Source organism: Salvelinus sp. IW2-2015, unplaced genomic scaffold (genome assembly GCF_002910315.2).
Source record: "Salvelinus sp. IW2-2015 unplaced genomic scaffold, ASM291031v2 Un_scaffold1461, whole genome shotgun sequence".
NCBI lineage: Eukaryota > Metazoa > Chordata > Actinopteri > Salmoniformes > Salmonidae > Salvelinus > Salvelinus sp. IW2-2015.
The window spans coordinates 1609-19162 of NW_019942922.1; the positions used below are offsets into that span (position 1 = coordinate 1609).

Consider the following 17554-nt stretch of genomic DNA (forward strand, 5'->3'; position numbering starts at 1 on the left):
AGAGATGAGCACTAAAAGGAGGGGAGGTCTGGTGATCCTTCCTCTGAAGAAGAAGACAGAAGAAGAAGAGAAGATGACATGTGGAGAGAGGAGAGGGAAGAAGGCTGAAGACTTGGAAGAGTGGAAGGATCTGGCAGGATCAGGGTGTGAGGGTGAGTGAGGATGGAGTGACGATTGGTGCACTTAGCCATGACAATGGGTCGGGGGCGTCAGAGATGTTGAGACGGTTTTCAAATGGAAGAAAGACAAGGAAGAACCAAGTGGTGGGTGATCCTTTACGTTCTTTCTTCTCCCGGTTTTTCCAAACTGACGCAGTTACAGCCTGGCCCAATGACGTCAGTTTGGGTGGGATTGGGAACGGCGATGGACAGCGGCTCCCAATCCCGAAGCGAACTCTGCACTTTTTCTGTCGGAAAAACTTATTACTAATTAGTACATATACAATTCAAATAAAAAATCTTTCTTGCTTCACAACAGAGCTTGTTATATTTGACTAGCAGAAAGTGTCACACCCAAACCACATGATCTGACTCAAAAAATAAAGAACTCGTCGCCCATCATATTTGAATCTCTTGTATCATAGGCTAACAAATAGCAAAAAATACATGTTTTAATAAATAAACCATTGTACATCAGTTACCCCTGTCCCAAATCCTCCATTTGACACATACATAGACATATGAAACAACTAGGAAAGCTGAAAAGAATAGAATATACTCTAAATTGTAACGAATTAGATCAATTTCTACCAAGACTAGACATAACCTTTTTACAGCAACACAAACAACCACCCATTTCAGTGAATTTGTAGACTATGCCTTATTTTGCAGAACATCAAAATATGTTGCCTATTTAACATTGTGATGTCATAACCCAAATTATGATGCGCTTGACTACGCGTTACCAGCGTAAATAGTCAACAAATCACACACACCAAAATGTTGAGAAATAATTTACAAAATGAATTGATCGTGTATTCAGAGTTATTCCTATTTCATAAAATAWACAAAATAACTAGGTTCTTGCCAATAAACCTGTTTTTTTATTGAGAAAACATTGTCTTCTCTTTCTCCCATGCTCCCTGGGTCACTGACGCGTGATTGTATGGGATATGGTAAGAGGCTAGGAAATTCGAAGTACTGTCTATCAGAATCAAAATAACTTTTATTGGCCAAGTGGCCTACATTCACACATTCACAGAAWTTGACTCGGTGAATTGGTGCTGCCAGCAATAGACAAAGGTAAAGACACATTTACAGCCTATACAATATACAGTAAACATAAAACATATTTATTAGCTTCTATCTTCTTCTTAAGATACTTTAGAGTAATATTTTATTATGGAAAGTAAAATGCCTATTTCACTTCAGTTGACGCTGATCTGATACAGATCAACCAGATCAATGGTTGTTAGGATGACCTTTGAAAAAGAAAAGGAGAGCCGCACACTAGCTCAGACTCAATAATGTAATAACCTAATATCCAACGTTCTGACCGACAAGCTGTCTTCATCAGGGTATAATGTTAGGAYGACCTTAACACAGATGGATCTATTAATATCTGACCGTACCTCATTGAAAAMGTGCCACTCTGACTAGTGACTGTAAACTAAACTAAAATCCTAACGTTAGTACATTTCTTGTATATTTGCTGTTCTGTAAACCCAGTTGGTCGCCATCACACCGGTCACAACTGTCAACAGATCATGCCATAAATGCAAAGCATAATTTGTTCTCGCAGAGTAGATTGTAGATCCTACTACCACCTGGATAAACTGGCACCCCTGGTGTGTGATTACACCGGGATGTTCATATGGTTGACCAGTTAGTGGTTGTAGCAATCAGACTCAGAGAGCGCTCGAGGCTGCAAGTTGGGCAGCAAACCGTTACACGCCACCTACTTCTGAGTTTTGTGTCATCAAAGATGGCGATTTGCTGAGTGCTCATGGACTCATCTCATGGTCATGGATAAATATTCTCTTGCTTGAACTTGTGGTTAAATGTAATTTCTGTTTTACATTTGAATATTTTTAAACACAGCTGTAATCGAAGCGCAAGGGGAAAACAGCGTGAGCTACCGCAACAATGCAAATCACGCTAAAAACACTGCAACAGCAGACCATTCAAATTGACATAGACCCTGATCAAACGGTAAGTGCCCATTTGTTCATAACAATGCCAGCTGTGTGCGTTTTATCTAGCCCGCATGGTTAACTATCCTTTTTGTTATTTGCACGAAAGACCAAATTAATTGGTCCCAGATGATCAATTCGTATAATACAACTAACATAGGCTAACGTTAGCTAGCTAGATGTTATTGACACCCCAAACATTAGCTAACTAGCTAGTTCTTAGTCTTAGCTTTCCAGCACGATATAGCTAAAGCAAACTACCTTGCAAACTAATGTGTGTCAATTTGCTAATCCAATGGTGAGTCTCATTATTAGCTAGCTAGGTAAATTATTCTCCGTTAAAACATCAGCTAGCTTGCTACATGACTAGCTAACGTTAGTTATCCCTCATCACGTTAATGTCAACTTAAGCCAACTATCTAGCGTTAGCTAGACAGCCATATTACTAGCTAGCTAACTACGTTATCTATTTTAGTTATTGATGATGCAAGTCCAGTAGGACGATTAATTAGCAATATTCTAGCAGACATTTACTAGCTAGGTCATAAAGAGTGAAAATAGCTAGCTAGCTACATCATGTAAGGTAAACCGCAATGTAAAAAGTTGTGCAATTCAAACAGTCAGTGTTAGCGAGCAACTTTTGGGTTGCACTGTGTTTAACAATTAAAGGTTGAACAGCTTCTTTTTGGTTTCAACAGGTGAAGGCACTGAAGGAGAAGATCGAAGCAGAGAGGGGAAAAGATAACTTCCCAGTGTCTGGACAGAAGCTCATATATGCTGGCAAAATCCTGCAAGATGACACACCTATTAAAGACTACAAAATTGACGAGAAGAATTTCGTTGTAGTTATGGTATCGAAGGTACATTTCCCTAATCCATTTTACTTGGACTCTTAATGAGCTGCACCCACCTGTGTTGGTGTTACATGATTGTCTGCATAGATGACAGTAATAGCCTGTTTATATCTACTCTGGAACTAGGCAAAGTCTGCCATAGCTGCTTCAACACCTTCCTCAGAGGCACCCAAGTCCCCTGTCCAGGACTCTGGGTCGTCTGCGGGCCCGGCCCCTGCAGCCATCCCTATCCCCTCAGAGGAGCCCACACCTACAGTCGCAGAGCCCCCAGCTCCAGCCAGGTAGGCAGACAGAAGACAGCCGTAGAACTGATATTAACCTATGAGTTGGTAGACAGTCTGCCAAATTGGAGAGAGTAATAAAGTAAGCTTAATAATAGTAAGCTTAATAAAATAAAGTAAGCCTGTTCAGGAGGGTAGAGCGTTACAGAACTCTTAACATAGACACATTTTGTGTCGGACAAATATGACCTAAACATCATTGAACATTTCTTAGTTTTTTCATCTTACTGAATACACCCCCTGAAGTACCTGTAGCTCAGTTGGTAGAGCATGGTGTTTGCAACTCAAGGATAGTGGGTTCATTTTCATTACCCATACGTAAAATGTATGCACGCATGACTAAGTCGCTTTGGACAAAAGCGTTTGCTAAATGGCATATTATTTACGGCCACAATTTTTTATTTATTTTTTATTTAACCAGGTAGGCTATTTGATAACAAGTTCTCATTTGCAACTGCGACCTGGCCAAGATAAAGCAAAGCAGTTCGACACATACAACAACACAGAGTTACACATGGAATAAACAAACATACAATCAATAATACAGTAGAAAAAGTCTATATACAGCATGTGCAAATGAGGTAGGATAAGGGAGGTAAGGCAATAAATAGGCCATGGTGGCGAAGTAATTACAATATAGCAATTAAACACTGGAATGGTAGAATGTGCAGAAGATGAATGTGCAAGTAGAGATACTGGGTGCAAAGGAGCAAGATAAATATACAGTATGGGGATGAGGTAGTTTACGGATGGGCTATGTACAGATGCAGTGATCTGTGAGCAGCTCTGACAGCTGGTGCTTAAAGCTTGTGAGGGAGATAAGAGTCTCCAGCTTTAGTGATTTTTGCAGTTCGTTCCAGTCATTGGCAGCAGAATATACAATATACCACTGAATGTTTTGAATGGGTTGACTGGATTTTTGACCCTGTCGTTCTGTTTGCAGCTCTGACCCCAGTGTGGAGGTCCAGGGGGGAGATGCCTCCTCTGCCTTGGGTGAGTGATGGACTTCGACCTGGCTATGTGAATAATGTGTCAGTGTGGAATGTATCTGCTGTGTTGCTAGATTGATGATAGCATATAGTATGACGATTTGTAAGATGCCTTCTAGCAGCTATGTGTTTATGGGTGTAAATATTGTCCATTGTAACTCGGGTAGATGGTTAACAACTTGTTTCTTTTGGTCAGTGACAGGAGCGGAGTATGAGACCATGCTGACAGAGATAATGTCTATGGGTTATGAGAGGGAGAGAGTGGTAGCTGCTCTCCGGGCCAGCTTCAACAACCCCCATCGGGCTGTGGAGTACCTCCTCACTGTGAGAACCGTCAACACACCACACAACTACCTAGCATACACAATACTGTGCAACCAGGCACCATACACCATGACTCTGCAAAATGACACTGAACAATAGCCCCAAAAAAGACCATGAATGCAAAATTTCACTGTACAGCGTGGCACCATATTTGATGAAACTTTAACATGGCAGCATGTACAATGACTCAGCAAAATTACACCAGCACTGTGCGACATCAGCTTTCAGAATACAGTTTAACACTGGTGTACTACATTTGTACAAAAAACACTATTACAGCACAGTGACGCTATAAAATAGTTTTATATGTACCCACAGCTTAGAACCAGCCTGTCCATTAGTGCTGTGTGTGTGTTTCCAGGGCATTCCTAGCAGTCCGGTCCAAGAGACTAATCCCCCAGCACAGCTTCCTGCATCTGCCCGCACAGGCACAGAGACCCCTACTGTAGCTGAGGGTGAGTTCATCTGCCTAGATCTCTGCTATGGTATTACATCTACTGTACAGTGCATTCTGGAAATTTTTCCACGTTTTGTTAAGTTACAGCCTTATTCTAAAATTGATTAAATGTTTTTTTCCCCTGATCAATCTACACACAATTCCCCACAATAGCAAAGCAAAAACAGGATTTTAATAAATAAAATAAAAAGATCACATTTACATAAGTATTCAGACCCTTTACCCAGAACTTTGTTGAAGTACCTTTGGCAGCGATTACAGCTTCATGTCTTCTTGGATATGACGCTAGGGTCGTTATCTTGTTGGAAGGTGAACCTTCACCCCAGTCCTGAGGTCCTAACGTGCTCCAGAGCGCTCTTCATCAAGGATCTCTCTACTTTGCCCTGTTCATCTTTCTCTTGATCCTTACTAGTCTCCCAGTCCCTGCCGCTGAAAAACATCCCCACAGCATGATGCTGCCACCACCATGCTTCACCGTAGGGATGGTACCAGGTTTCCTCCAGACGTGACTCTTGGCATTCAGGCCAAACAGTTCAATCTTCAAATCAAAGTTTATTTATCACGTGCGCTGAATACAACAGGTGTAGACCTTACAGTGAAATGCTTACTTACAGGCTCTAACCAATAGTGCAAAAAAGGTATTATGTGAACAATAGGTAGGTAAAGAAATAAAACAACAGTAAAAAAGGCAGGCTATATACAGTAGCGAGGCTATAAAAGTAGAGGCAGACATACAGACACCGGTTAGTCAGGCTGATTGAGGTAGGATGTACATGTAGATATGGTTAAAGTGACTATGCATATATGATAAACAGAGAGTAGCAGCAGTGTAAAAAGAGTGGTTGGGGGGGCACACAATGCAAATAGTCCGGGTAGCCATTTGATTACCTGTTCAGGAGTCTTATAGCTTGGGGGTAGAAACTGTTGAGAAGCCTTTTTGTCCTAGACTTGGCACTCCGGTACCGCTTGCCATGCGGTAGTAGAGAGAACAGTCTATGACTGGGGTGGCTGGGGTCTTTGACAATTCTTAGGGCCTTCCTCTGACACCGCCTGGTGTAGAGGTCCTGGATGGCAGGAAGCTTAGCCCCAGTGATGTACTGGGCCGTACGCACTACCCTCTGTAGTGCCTTGCGGTCAGAGGCCGAGCAATTGCCGTACCAGGCAGTGATGCAACCAGTCAGGATGCTCTCGATGTTGCAGCTGTAGAACCTTTTGAGGATCTCAGGACCCATGCCAAATCTTTTGAGTTTCCTGAGGTGGAATAGGTGTTTGTCGTGCCCTCTTCACGACTGTCTTGGTGTGTTTGGACCATTCTAGTTTGTTGTTGATGTGAACTTCAAGGAACTTGAAGCTCTCAACCTGCTCCACTACAGCCCCGTCGATGAGAATGGGGGCGTGCTCAGTCCTCCTTTTCCTGTAGTCCACAATCTCCTTAATCTTGGTTTCATCAGACCAGAGAATCTTGTTTCTCATGGTCTGAGAGTCCTTTAGGTGCCTTTTGGCAAACTCCAAGTGGGCTGTCATGTGCCTTTTACTGAGGTGTGGCTTCCGTCTGGCCACTCTACCATAAATGCCTGATTGGTGGAGTGCTGCAGAGATGGTTGTCCTTCTGGAGGATTCTCCCATCTCTACAGAGGATTTCTGGAGCTCTGTCAGTGACCATCGGTTTCTTAGTCACCTCCCTGACCAAGGCCCTTCTCCCCTGATCACTCAGTTTGGCCAGGCGGTTAGCTCTAGGAAGAGTCTTGGTGGTTCAAAACTTCTTCCATTTAAGAATGATTGAGGCCACTGTGTTCTTGGGGACCTTCAATGCTGCAGAACTTGTTTGGTATTCTTCCCCAGATCTGTGCCTCGACACAATCCTGTCTCGGAGCTCTACGGACAATTCCTTCGACCTCATGGCTTGGTTTTTGCTCTGACATGCACTGTCAACTGTGGGACCTTATATAGACAGGTGTGTGCCTTTCCAATCAAGTTGTAGAAACATCTCAAGGATGATCAATGGAAACAGGATGCACCTGAGCTCAATTTCAAGTCTCATAGCAAAGGGTCTGAAATTTCTTTTTTTCCCCCCACTTTGTCATTATGGGGTATTGTGTGGAGATTGATGAGGAAAAAATTGATTTATTCAATTTTAGAATAAGGCTGTAACATAACATGTGGAGAAAGTCAAGGAGTCTGAATACTTTCCAAATGCACTGCATATCAGATTGTTGGAAAGATGGGAATGGTTTATGTGCATTTTCCCTAGTAAGTGTTGTATCTATATCTACTGTATGTATCAACCTGTTCTCTTCTGTAAATATTCTGTGTGTGTTGCAGGAGAAAACCCTCTGGAGTTCCTGCGTTCCCAGCCTCAGTTCCAGAGCATGAGGCAGGTGATCCAGCAGAACCCCTCACTGCTGCCAGCTCTACTCCAACAGCTGGGCCGGGGAACCCACAGCTCCTACAGGTAACACACATACACCATGCACTACACACACTGATGGTACCACCACTCATACTTGCGTCACACACTCCCTATAGTGACACCTCCCAGGTTTTGTGATTTCACAATGTATGTTCTGCTTGTTGCTGATTGCTGTCTACCTATCTTTCCCTATTGATAAAATCAACAACAGCAAATCAGCCAGTACCAGGAGCTGTTCATCCAGATGCTGAATGAGCCGGCGGGGGAGGTAGGAGACGTGCCTGAGGTGGGGGACCTGGGTGCTGCATTGGAGGAGGGAGCTCCAGTCAACTACATTCAGGTCACGCCTCAGGAGAAGGAAGCCATCGAGAGGGTGAGGGGAGCTAAAGACCTCTCGATGCACTGTTTAGGGCATAAGATTGCTTCAACTGACTAGAAGACTAGCTAAGAAATGCATACATTGTGACCTTTCTGGTGAGAAATAGTAATGGTGAAATGTTATGGTTTTTTTTCTCTCCTGTCTCAGTTAAAAGCGTTGGGTTTCCCTGAGGCGCTGGTGATCCAGGCCTACTTTGCCTGTGAAAAGAACGAGAACCTAGCGGCCAACTTCCTCCTGAACCAGGGCTTTGAGGATGAATGAGAGGCGCTGGCCTGTCCTCCTCTCCAGCCCAGCACAAGGACTGCACCCCACTGTAGAGCAACGATCTTCAGGTCATTTCAGAGGGGGGAGGGAGAGTTATTGGTGGGAGTACTTACAAGCTACACAATGTATATGTTGATCTAAGGGTGAAAGAGGAATAATGAAATCCATTTGAATTCCAATGGAATGTCTGGGATTTGTTTAGGGCAGATATATATTGAGATTTTAGAAGAGCTTTGGGAATGGGAGGGAGGGGGCTGAAGGGTTTGTGGAGTGTGTGCGTGTGTACATGTCTGTGTGTGTGTACATGTCTGTGTGTGTGTACATGTCTGTGTGTGTGTACATGTCTGTGTGTGTGTGTACAGGTGGATGCCATTCAATTAAGGTGCAAAGTCATTTATATGCATATCTAAGCTTGTTAATGCTGTAGCTGGTTGGAAGCACATTCTCCTTGATGCACTTCTACAATGTTGGTGTATTGAGGCAAGAGGGGAAAGGGAAACTAAACTGACGGTCATGAAGAGTCCGCTTGTGGTCTGTTCATTTGATTGCACCAGTCCCTCACATTTCCTTTGCCATTCAAAACCAACCACATAGCAAAACACATTTCTCATCCCATGATATTGTCATATAGGCAAGCACATTTCACCAGTGGCCAGGCTAAGTTATTTATGGGGTCCCCTCACTACACCTCAAAGCTAGCGCTTTTAATTTTCACTCAGATATCCATGATCTCTCTGGGTGTGGAAATGCTCAACATCCTGAGTAAAACGAGCGGTATAGAACAACCAAAATGACAAATGGATGTGTGTATGCTCACATAACCATACAGGTACATTACTGTGTGGATATGTGTCTGAAAATTAGGTTTTGCTGAAAGGTGCACAGTCCTCTCTAGTGTTACGTCTCTGATGAGCTGAGCAACGCTGACCTTACCTTTACATATAATCTTCTGGAGGGGGGAGATGGTAGGGACCAGTCCTGGGATGCTGGAGTTACTCACTTACCTCTTTCCCAAGGCTGAGGTGTAGACACACCACCTTTCTCAAAGGATCTGATTAATAGTACACACGAAGGGCAGCTCAAATACAATGGGACCAGCTGGTCATGAGACACTAAGGGCTGGATTCAGCCCGTATCGTGTAAAAATTTAAGGGTAATTTCCTGTTGAGCCGACATATGCAGCATTTACCATGAATGCAGTCTCGGCGACTGCGGGAACATTGCCTTTAAATTGTCAATAGCGTTATAAAGCGGATATTCAGCACTACGGATTGAATAGAGCCCAAAATGTCCAGTAGGAACAAGGGTCCACATGAAGGTTGTCTGTATAAAGTCATTATTAAACCAGGACCCAGTCATAGCCAATCATTGTCATCATCCACAGCCTGAATGAGCCTATTCAGACTATTCAACAGTCTTTAGTGATGAGGTGAATCTGAAGATTAAACCGGCTATCGCCTAGCTTTAACCACCTGTTTCCAACTGAGATAGTTGACACATGCCTTATTACACTAAGGATTCTCAGTGTTTTGAGATGTTGCTATTGTGGGTTTTCTGAGGGAACGGAGGGTACCAAGAAATGTGTGGTTTTATCAATACTCACTTTTATCAAGGTATGTTTTCTCTTTAACTTAACATGGCAGGAGTTTAATGGGTCTATGAAGAGACAAGCTTTTATGAGTTTAGATTGAACAGATGCATTCAAATGTATTGGCTCCCTTGCACAGAATTTCCTGTTTTCCTATTTTTACCCTGCAGGCACCTTCAACTTGCCACAAGTAGGATCAATTACACTTGCCGAGAATCACTTGCCTCAAACCAAATTAATTGTGCATTTAGTTCAGGCCATTTTTGACTTAAGTGAAACATTTCAGTTTTTATTTATTTATTGGACCTTTGAAACAAATACACATGAGAACACAAAGTTTTCAATCTCAACTTATTTTAAAGGAATAGTGAATCATGAATAAGTGATCATGCCAATATGTTTGACTGCATCTGTTTTTGTGAACATGGCTTTCACTGACACTGGCATTTTACAGCATCAACATGGTCTGCTTCAATGCTCAGCTTCATTAAACATCATCAATATATCATGGCTTCTTATGTTTTATTTCATGCCAAACACTCCCATATGCACCACATTCTTGGTCTGGACAATGAATGAGGCCAACTGAAATTAAACTCAACTTGATCTTATGGAATACAAAGTATTACAGGAAATGTAAATTATAGACAGTCCGGTTCAAGTCCAGGCATTTCGGTATGATGTGGGTATGATGTGGGAATGAGTAGTGCTACTCCTGTGGACTTGACCCTCCATTATCAGTATTGGTAAGTAGATTTTCTGATAAGCAGTGAAACTATTTTGGCCTCTTACCCCACTCTATAACATGATGCAACTCTAGGGTTCTCWTCCCCAGCACAGGCAAACCKCCTACCCAATCAAACAGCAATCTGAAAATAAGCAGACAGAAACAGGTGAGTTACAGTCAAGAACATCCTTTTATTCAAGTGTTGCTCTTTTCAAACTGTTTTTATTATTATGGAAAAGAAACTTAACACATGCATTTCACCATGGGCTCTGGGAGGTGTATTCCTGAGGGAGGGAAGCTGCACTGAGGGGGGTGGGGGGCAAGGCCAGCTGGGGGTTCACTCTACACAACACTAAACACGGCCCTACACACTTTTAAAAACAAACCCGAAGGAAAATAAAAAGATGGAGGGCCAGGGAGAGACAGCTCTCTGGTGCTGCAGGGCAAGATGGGTAGGGACCAACGTTCTACCAACGTTCTGCCCAAGCAAAGCACACACTGCGAAACCTGTCACTCTGGCTTCTCGACTGGCGCTTTACTTGTCAAGGCTAATACTGCTGCTGGCTTCAATCACTTACAATAAAAACGTGCATATTCTTGTGGGAAACAAGTAGGCCCTCTATCAAGCCCGCTCTTGATTTTGCTGGTGGAATTTCAAGGTGCTTTAACTGTCTACCACGTCACATACAGTGTATAGAACCATATGACTTTAGTCTGTAATTGTTCATTTGGGGTTCTAGTAAATGGGTGTAATGGTTCTCTTGATTGTGGATCTGAGCCTGCCAGTCTACCTGGGCTGGAACCATTCCGTTATAAGGTGCTTAGTCATTTCAGGTACTTTTTTCACTTGTTTTAATAGCTGGTCTCAGACAACCACTAGAAAGGTGCATCATTAAATGGTCTCAATGTAGCATTGCTGCATAAGATACGAAAATCCAAATTCTGTAAAAAATAAAAATATTTGATAAAAACATGAATTAAAAACCTGCCTATTCTACCCCAGTTGCCATGCAGCTCCCTTGCCCATTCAGAGGGAAATTCCTATGTGTATTTTATCTCCACGTTGTGATATGTCATCAAATACATCCCAGTGAAAAACTAGACACCCTCACAGACCCTCTCCTCGCCACATCCCAAGAGCCCACCGGTGTAACTTGTTCACTTACATTAGCTGTTCAATGGAGAAGCTGAAGAGATCGGTATGGTATACAATGTGAAGCGTACGGACAAGAATAACATGTGAGCTAACTGCATTCTGCTCAGACAAAGTTTTGCTTTTTTTTACCCCTCCATTCAGAGAAAAGGGGTTTGGGGAGGGATAAGGTGAGCGTAACGCAGCTACAGACTACTCCAGTGTCCAAGAGAGACAGAAGACAAGATACAGGAAGAGAAGCAAGACAGATTTTTTTGTTGTTGTTGCTTTTCTTAATTATTCAACAATAAAAATAACTAAATCACACCAATTTCCTTTAGTACTATATATACTGCTTTGAAAAGCGTGAAGAAGGAGAGGATATAGAAGAAATATGAAGGAGGGGACTTTTTTGAGACGGGCACTCAGGATTACAAGATGGAGTCTGTGAACAAAAGGCACTTTTTAGGGACAACCTTTAAGATGCTCTGATTCTAACACTACATCACCAAACAAATATTTAGAATAATTTACACTGCGGATTGGGAGTGGAAGYGGGAAGGGTTCACTTTGATTTAAACCTGCTCTCATCCTTTCTGTGCTCAAAATARACCTTARACTCCCRCACCTCTTGTTTGGGTTTGAGATAGGAGTCTACTAATCAACTAAACCTACCAAAATGTATTTCACATTACACCTCCCATCTCTCCAAACGCTGTTAATCACTTTGTGGTTGAGCTAACACTTAGAAAAATGGATTCCATTTCTGATGCATCTCCCAAAATGGGGAAGATCTTGTCTGTGTCCCAAACTGGCCAACCGAAGTAATCAAGTTTTAAACATGTCCACAGCTTAGAAAATTGGATGAAAGTTGCAATTCATCTGTTAAATAGGTCATGTTTTAGTCAGTTCTCTGGTGATACTGACATGGCCCAGATGTCCATTACGTCATGCCTTTTTCCACTAGTTCATCATCCCATTGTCAGGATAAACATCTAATCAAACTCAAAAAAGGTTCTCTTCCTGCTCTGGGATAAAGGTTGAAGAAAAATGCCTTTATCACAACCTTTTCATATAATGAACCCCTCCCCCCTTGGTAAATACAAAAAGAGAAATAGAATAATGCATGTTTCCTAAAATGTTCTTTATGATAACACTTAATTTTGTTTATTACTATTTATGTATAATAGAGTTTGAATGTACTTTATTTTGTAAAAAGCACCAGTTTCATTTAGTGATATATATTTTTGTTTTGCTAAATTGTTCCTTCAGCCCTCCCAGATTTAGAAAACAAATCATTACAAATATTTTTTTTTTAAATGAATAAGGAAAAAAATTACTAATTTTCAATTTACAAAGACTGGGATTTTTTTTGTCTGCCCTCATGTTTAGAGTCCCGGAGCAAGTGGACTTAAAACAAAAAATAGAGGGTTTAGCGCCTCTTTTCTCGTGACACCCTTAAACAATCTCTAACAGACAAACACAATTTTTCTACCCAAGGCATTGCACATGGCTCAATCAACATACATACATTTTTTTCAACAACAATACTTCCCAAACAAGAAAGAATAACCAACATCTAATCTGTTATTTTCCTTGACTACAATGTCACTTTGTTTGCTATATAAATCATGTATCTAGAGTATTTGCCATGGACACTTTTTGCTATTAGATGTAGGTGTGGGTGTAGGGACTGGTACTTTTGCTCTAATCTGATATTTAAGATGCATCAATTGACTGTGCCATGCTTCAAAAAATAACTAGACTGCCACAGAGCTTATTTTGCAAATAAAAAAATGTATATATCTATAAATATATATGTGTGTATATATAAAGATGATTGCAATTATTCAGTGAGCTGTCACTGTTTTTCTCCCCAGACATAGCATTTCACCACCATTCACTATTAGCTTATATGTGAGAAAAAGAACCTGAATTCATGTTTAACAAATTGCATAATGGGAATACAGAGGCACTTCCATAGATTAGAAAAGAAATCACCATAGCCATCATAATTCTTATTCAGCAGTGCTAGTTCTCTATCAAGCTGATGAGATGGTTGCCGTCTGGCAACATTGTTTCCCTGCAGTGAAGTACATGGCCAGGCAGTCCAGTTATTTTGTGAGGTTGGTGATTTGAGCTGATGTTCCTTAATAAAAAATCACTTTCAAACTGAATCTTAGTAATGTTAGGAATTCAAATAAAAAGTGAATGATTAAAAACAAAAGGTTTCCTCAGAGATTGCCCTATGTTAAGACTTCCCTTTACAGTCAATCTGGCCTGGGCTTGGTGGTTGTGACTGCTACTTATACTGTAAGTTTGCATGTGAGTGTGTGAGTTTGTCAAGTGGCGCTGTGCTAAGTGTGTTCATTTAATTTGTCCCTCTTGATTTCAAAAGGTTGAACTTTTGGCTGGTAAGGTATCTTTAGGGCAGTTTGATCTATAAGGGCTGATTGAACAGAACGAACAGGCTGGATAGGATGGGGAGCTGAGATCGTGTTAGGGTAAAGAGGCGACCATAGCACCCTGCCAGACCATCTCAATATGGCCTCTGACTTCAACCCAGGCTCTCCTCCCCAAACATGGGAACAAATATGTCACATCATCATTTTGCTCCGCAGCGTGGCTCTCTGCTCTTGGAACAGGGGCAGTCTGGGAGTGTAAACAAAAAGGGTAAACTTCAGGGAGATGGGAGGGAGGTGGACTCTGGGTCCTCAGCAACCTAATGTCACTGTTTCACTACATGGTACTGAACACTGACTGAATCACCCTTCCTGGCAATACCACTCGAAGTCTCGCTCCCACCCGCTGTATTTCTCAATAAGGTGCTGTCATTCAAACACATTTTTTAAAGCGGACAAATTCAGAGGGACAAGTCCAATAAGAGAAGAAACAAAAAATAAAACAATTCTGTGCAAAAGGGAATATTACTACTGTAGCTGTGTAGTTCTGGGTGTTAATGCAGAGGCCTGTGTTTTTAACTAAGTATGTGTGTTGGGTTCTGTGTCTACTATAAGGGGCAAAAAGAGTGTACTGGAAACGTGTGAATAGCATGTGTTATAGACGTAATAACACCACTTGGGCCCGGTGTGTGTGTGTATATATGTGTGTTACAAATGGCATTCATCATTCAAATGAAAGTGGGTATACTTAGCACTTGATTATTGTCGCAGTTGTAGTTTTGCAAGAGTGAACTGGGCGATTGCATTTTGCTTTACTTGGGTTTGGGTTCTTCTGCTGGGATGCTGGTTAGAGTGGAGGCCTTGGTGTTGCTGAACTGTAGGCTGAGACTTTTCATGTCATGTTTTTTTTCTCTTTCACTAATAATAACAATACAATCATAGGTAAGCCTGTTTTCCCCCCATGCCATGTAGGTGTAATAGTGGACATGAGATTAGTGTTAATTCAGCTTGTAGTGCAACCTTTAGGATATGTTTTGYCATGGTTTCTGTCTTGTTAGTAGTGGGGCTGATTAGGTTAATGGCTATAAGACTGGGAAATATTGGTCAATTAACAGTGTGTTGAGTGACAGGGAGACATCACAGTAGCATGGACTGCTACGTATTTCACTGGAACCTAATGGGTTTGTTTTGTGGGTGATTTGACAGTGGGGAGCGTACCTCATTTAAATGATGGCGTGTTTTGTGCCTTCAAGAGAGTGATTGGATGTCCCTTCAATTTCAATCCCCACTCCTACATCAGTTTTTTTGACTGTTGAACAGTTGCTTTTCTCATCCATTGCACAATGTGTCCTTGTTCCGAAGTAGGTGACCTTTTTTCTCTTCAGGTTCCTCTTTTTGTGTTGCCGTGTTTTGCTGGTTCGGTGGATGTGAGAGATGACTTCTTGTCCTCTGCCTCTCCCAAATCCTATGATCCTCCTGTCTTAAAAATGGTGGGTTCTGTCTGTTTAGGTAATTGGGTCCAGAGTTCCTCTACTAGTATCATGCTAAGATTTCCTGGGTTGCTTTACTTTTTATGTGAGACATAAGGATTGTTGGGCAATTTCCTGTGGGTTATTTTTCTGTTTTCCATGTTTCAATTCCCAATTGTAAAGAAAGATTCTAGTCGCTGGTTTGCAGACAGGTCATGTCAGAGGAACCAAGACTGTTAAATAGAAAAAAAGAGGACATTGTTAACAGGATCCGCCCCTTTTTTTCAATTTTCGCTTACAATGACATACCCAAATCTAACTGCCTGTAGCTCAGGCATTGAAGCAAGGATATGCATATTCTTGATACCATTTCAAAGGAAACACTGAAGTTTGTGGAAATGTGAAATTAATGTAAGAGAATATAACACATTAGATCTGGTAAAAGAAAACACAAAGAAAAAAACACATTTATTTTTGTACCATCTTTGAAATGCAAGAGAAAGGCCATAATGTATTATTCCAGCCCAGGTGCAGTTTAGATTTTGGCCACTTGATGGCAGCAGTGTATGTGCAACGTTTAAGACTGATCGAATGAACCATTGTATTTATGTAAAAAAAAATGTATTAAGACTGCCCAAATATGCCTAAATGGTTTATTAATAACTTTTCAAGTTCATAACTGTGCACTCTCCTCAAACAATAGCATGGTATTATGTCACTGTAATAGCTACTGTAAGTTGGACAGTGCAGTTAGATTAACAAGAATTTAAGCTTTCTGCCAATATCAGATATGTCTATGTCCTGGGGAATTTTCTTGTTACTTACAACCTCATGCTAATCGCATTAGCCTACGTTATCTCAACTGTCCCGTGGGGGACCCACGGATCCCGAAGAAGTTTTAAGTTCAGGTTAAAATGTGTACCATTGAAAATAAGTAAACACTCATTTCCACAATTGACCACTAGAGGCCCACACACGTTCCATACACTAACAATGGTCAACAGTTGTCAGCCCCTTGTCATATTGAGGAAATACTCCCAGCTATATTGACTGACTGTCCATGGCTGTACTGTACTATCGTACTGTTGGAGTATGGTTTGGCTCTGCTGCTAATGGCTGTTGTTATTCCTTACTGGACTCAGAGTCCACATGCAGCAGGGGGAGAGATGGCTGGCGCTCCCTGTATTCAGATTGAGTTTCTCCCACTCAGTGTGAAAATAGAGCAGAACTGGGTCGCCGGCCGGGATCTGGCACCAGTCAACACTGGCCAACATTCTGGAGCCTTGGAAACTTTGGGCCTCCGGGGAGGTGCTGTTTGTTTTGTTTGACTAACAGGTCGCCTGAATACCCCCCCACTCCTGCCCTCCCTCCTCCCCCCTCTTGCCATAGGCTCTGTCCCAGCAGCCTATGGGCATCGTAACTCTTCCCCTGTCAGTTACACTCTCTCTCTGTCTTTCTCTCTCCATCTATCTCCCTCTAGCACTCTCTCTGGAATCCTTGGCAGTAGTGACCACCCTCTTTCCTCCCCCAGCATCCCCTCTCAAGTTCAAGTAACTATGACATCATGTCTGGTTGCTGCGGGCAACCAGACAGTCGGGACGTGACTTCTCTGAGGGCTGTGCTGAAACTCTCCCTCTCCCCCTCTTTCACTATTTTTCTCCCTCCCTCATTCTCCTGTTTCCTATCTCCTCTGGCCGTAGAACCCCCTTGCTGCCACCAGAGGGCACTTGGAGACCAGATATCTATGCTCTGGGAGAGAGTTCTATTCAGGCCCTGCAGTCACAGACTGCAGTCACAGACTTTTCACAAGGCCTTTGCACATTATTAATGTTTTGATTGAGCATTATGCTAACAATGTCATTTCTGAGCTACATATGCAACCAATTAAAGCTCCCTATACAATTTCATTTCTCCAGTGCAAACTAAAACCATACTGTAAACACAATATACTCAATAGCACAGAGCACTGGAGGGCTACACAGGAAGTGTGTGTATGTGTGTATCTGAATAGTTCTGAGTTTGTTCAGAAAGAGAGGGTAAAGCTCCTACCGCCCCTCTTCGTCCCCTCTCTTCTCCAGCCAACATCCCTGGTGAATAAACCCCAGCCCGCCACTGAGGCTCACCCTTACACCACCTGCCAACTCTAC

At 42.1% G+C, this 17554-nt stretch overlaps 2 protein-coding genes across 2 annotated transcripts in view; one reads left to right on the forward strand and one right to left on the reverse strand.

The window, feature by feature from the left end:
• The first annotated feature begins 1841 nt into the window (after window positions 1–1841).
• LOC112070923 (UV excision repair protein RAD23 homolog A-like) lies at window positions 1842–10182 on the forward strand. Its single transcript, XM_070439171.1, is given in 11 exon segments — window positions 1842–2150; window positions 2830–2991; window positions 3112–3266; window positions 4210–4259; window positions 4452–4579; window positions 4941–5034; window positions 7359–7466; window positions 7469–7488; window positions 7658–7819; window positions 7973–8377; window positions 8452–10182. Coding segments are annotated over 10 exon segments (1059 nt in total). The 5' UTR covers window positions 1842–2084; the 3' UTR covers window positions 8087–8377; window positions 8452–10182.
• Window positions 10183–10575: 393 nt separating this feature from the next.
• nfixb (nuclear factor I/Xb) overlaps window positions 10576–17554 on the reverse strand; it is a 147815-nt gene continuing 140836 nt past the window's right edge. Inside the window, exon 15 of the mRNA XM_070439178.1 lies at window positions 10576–15640. Coding sequence (XP_070295279.1) covers window positions 15626–15640 — 15 coding nt within the window. The 3' untranslated portion in view covers window positions 10576–15625. The remainder of the gene's footprint in view (window positions 15641–17554) is intronic.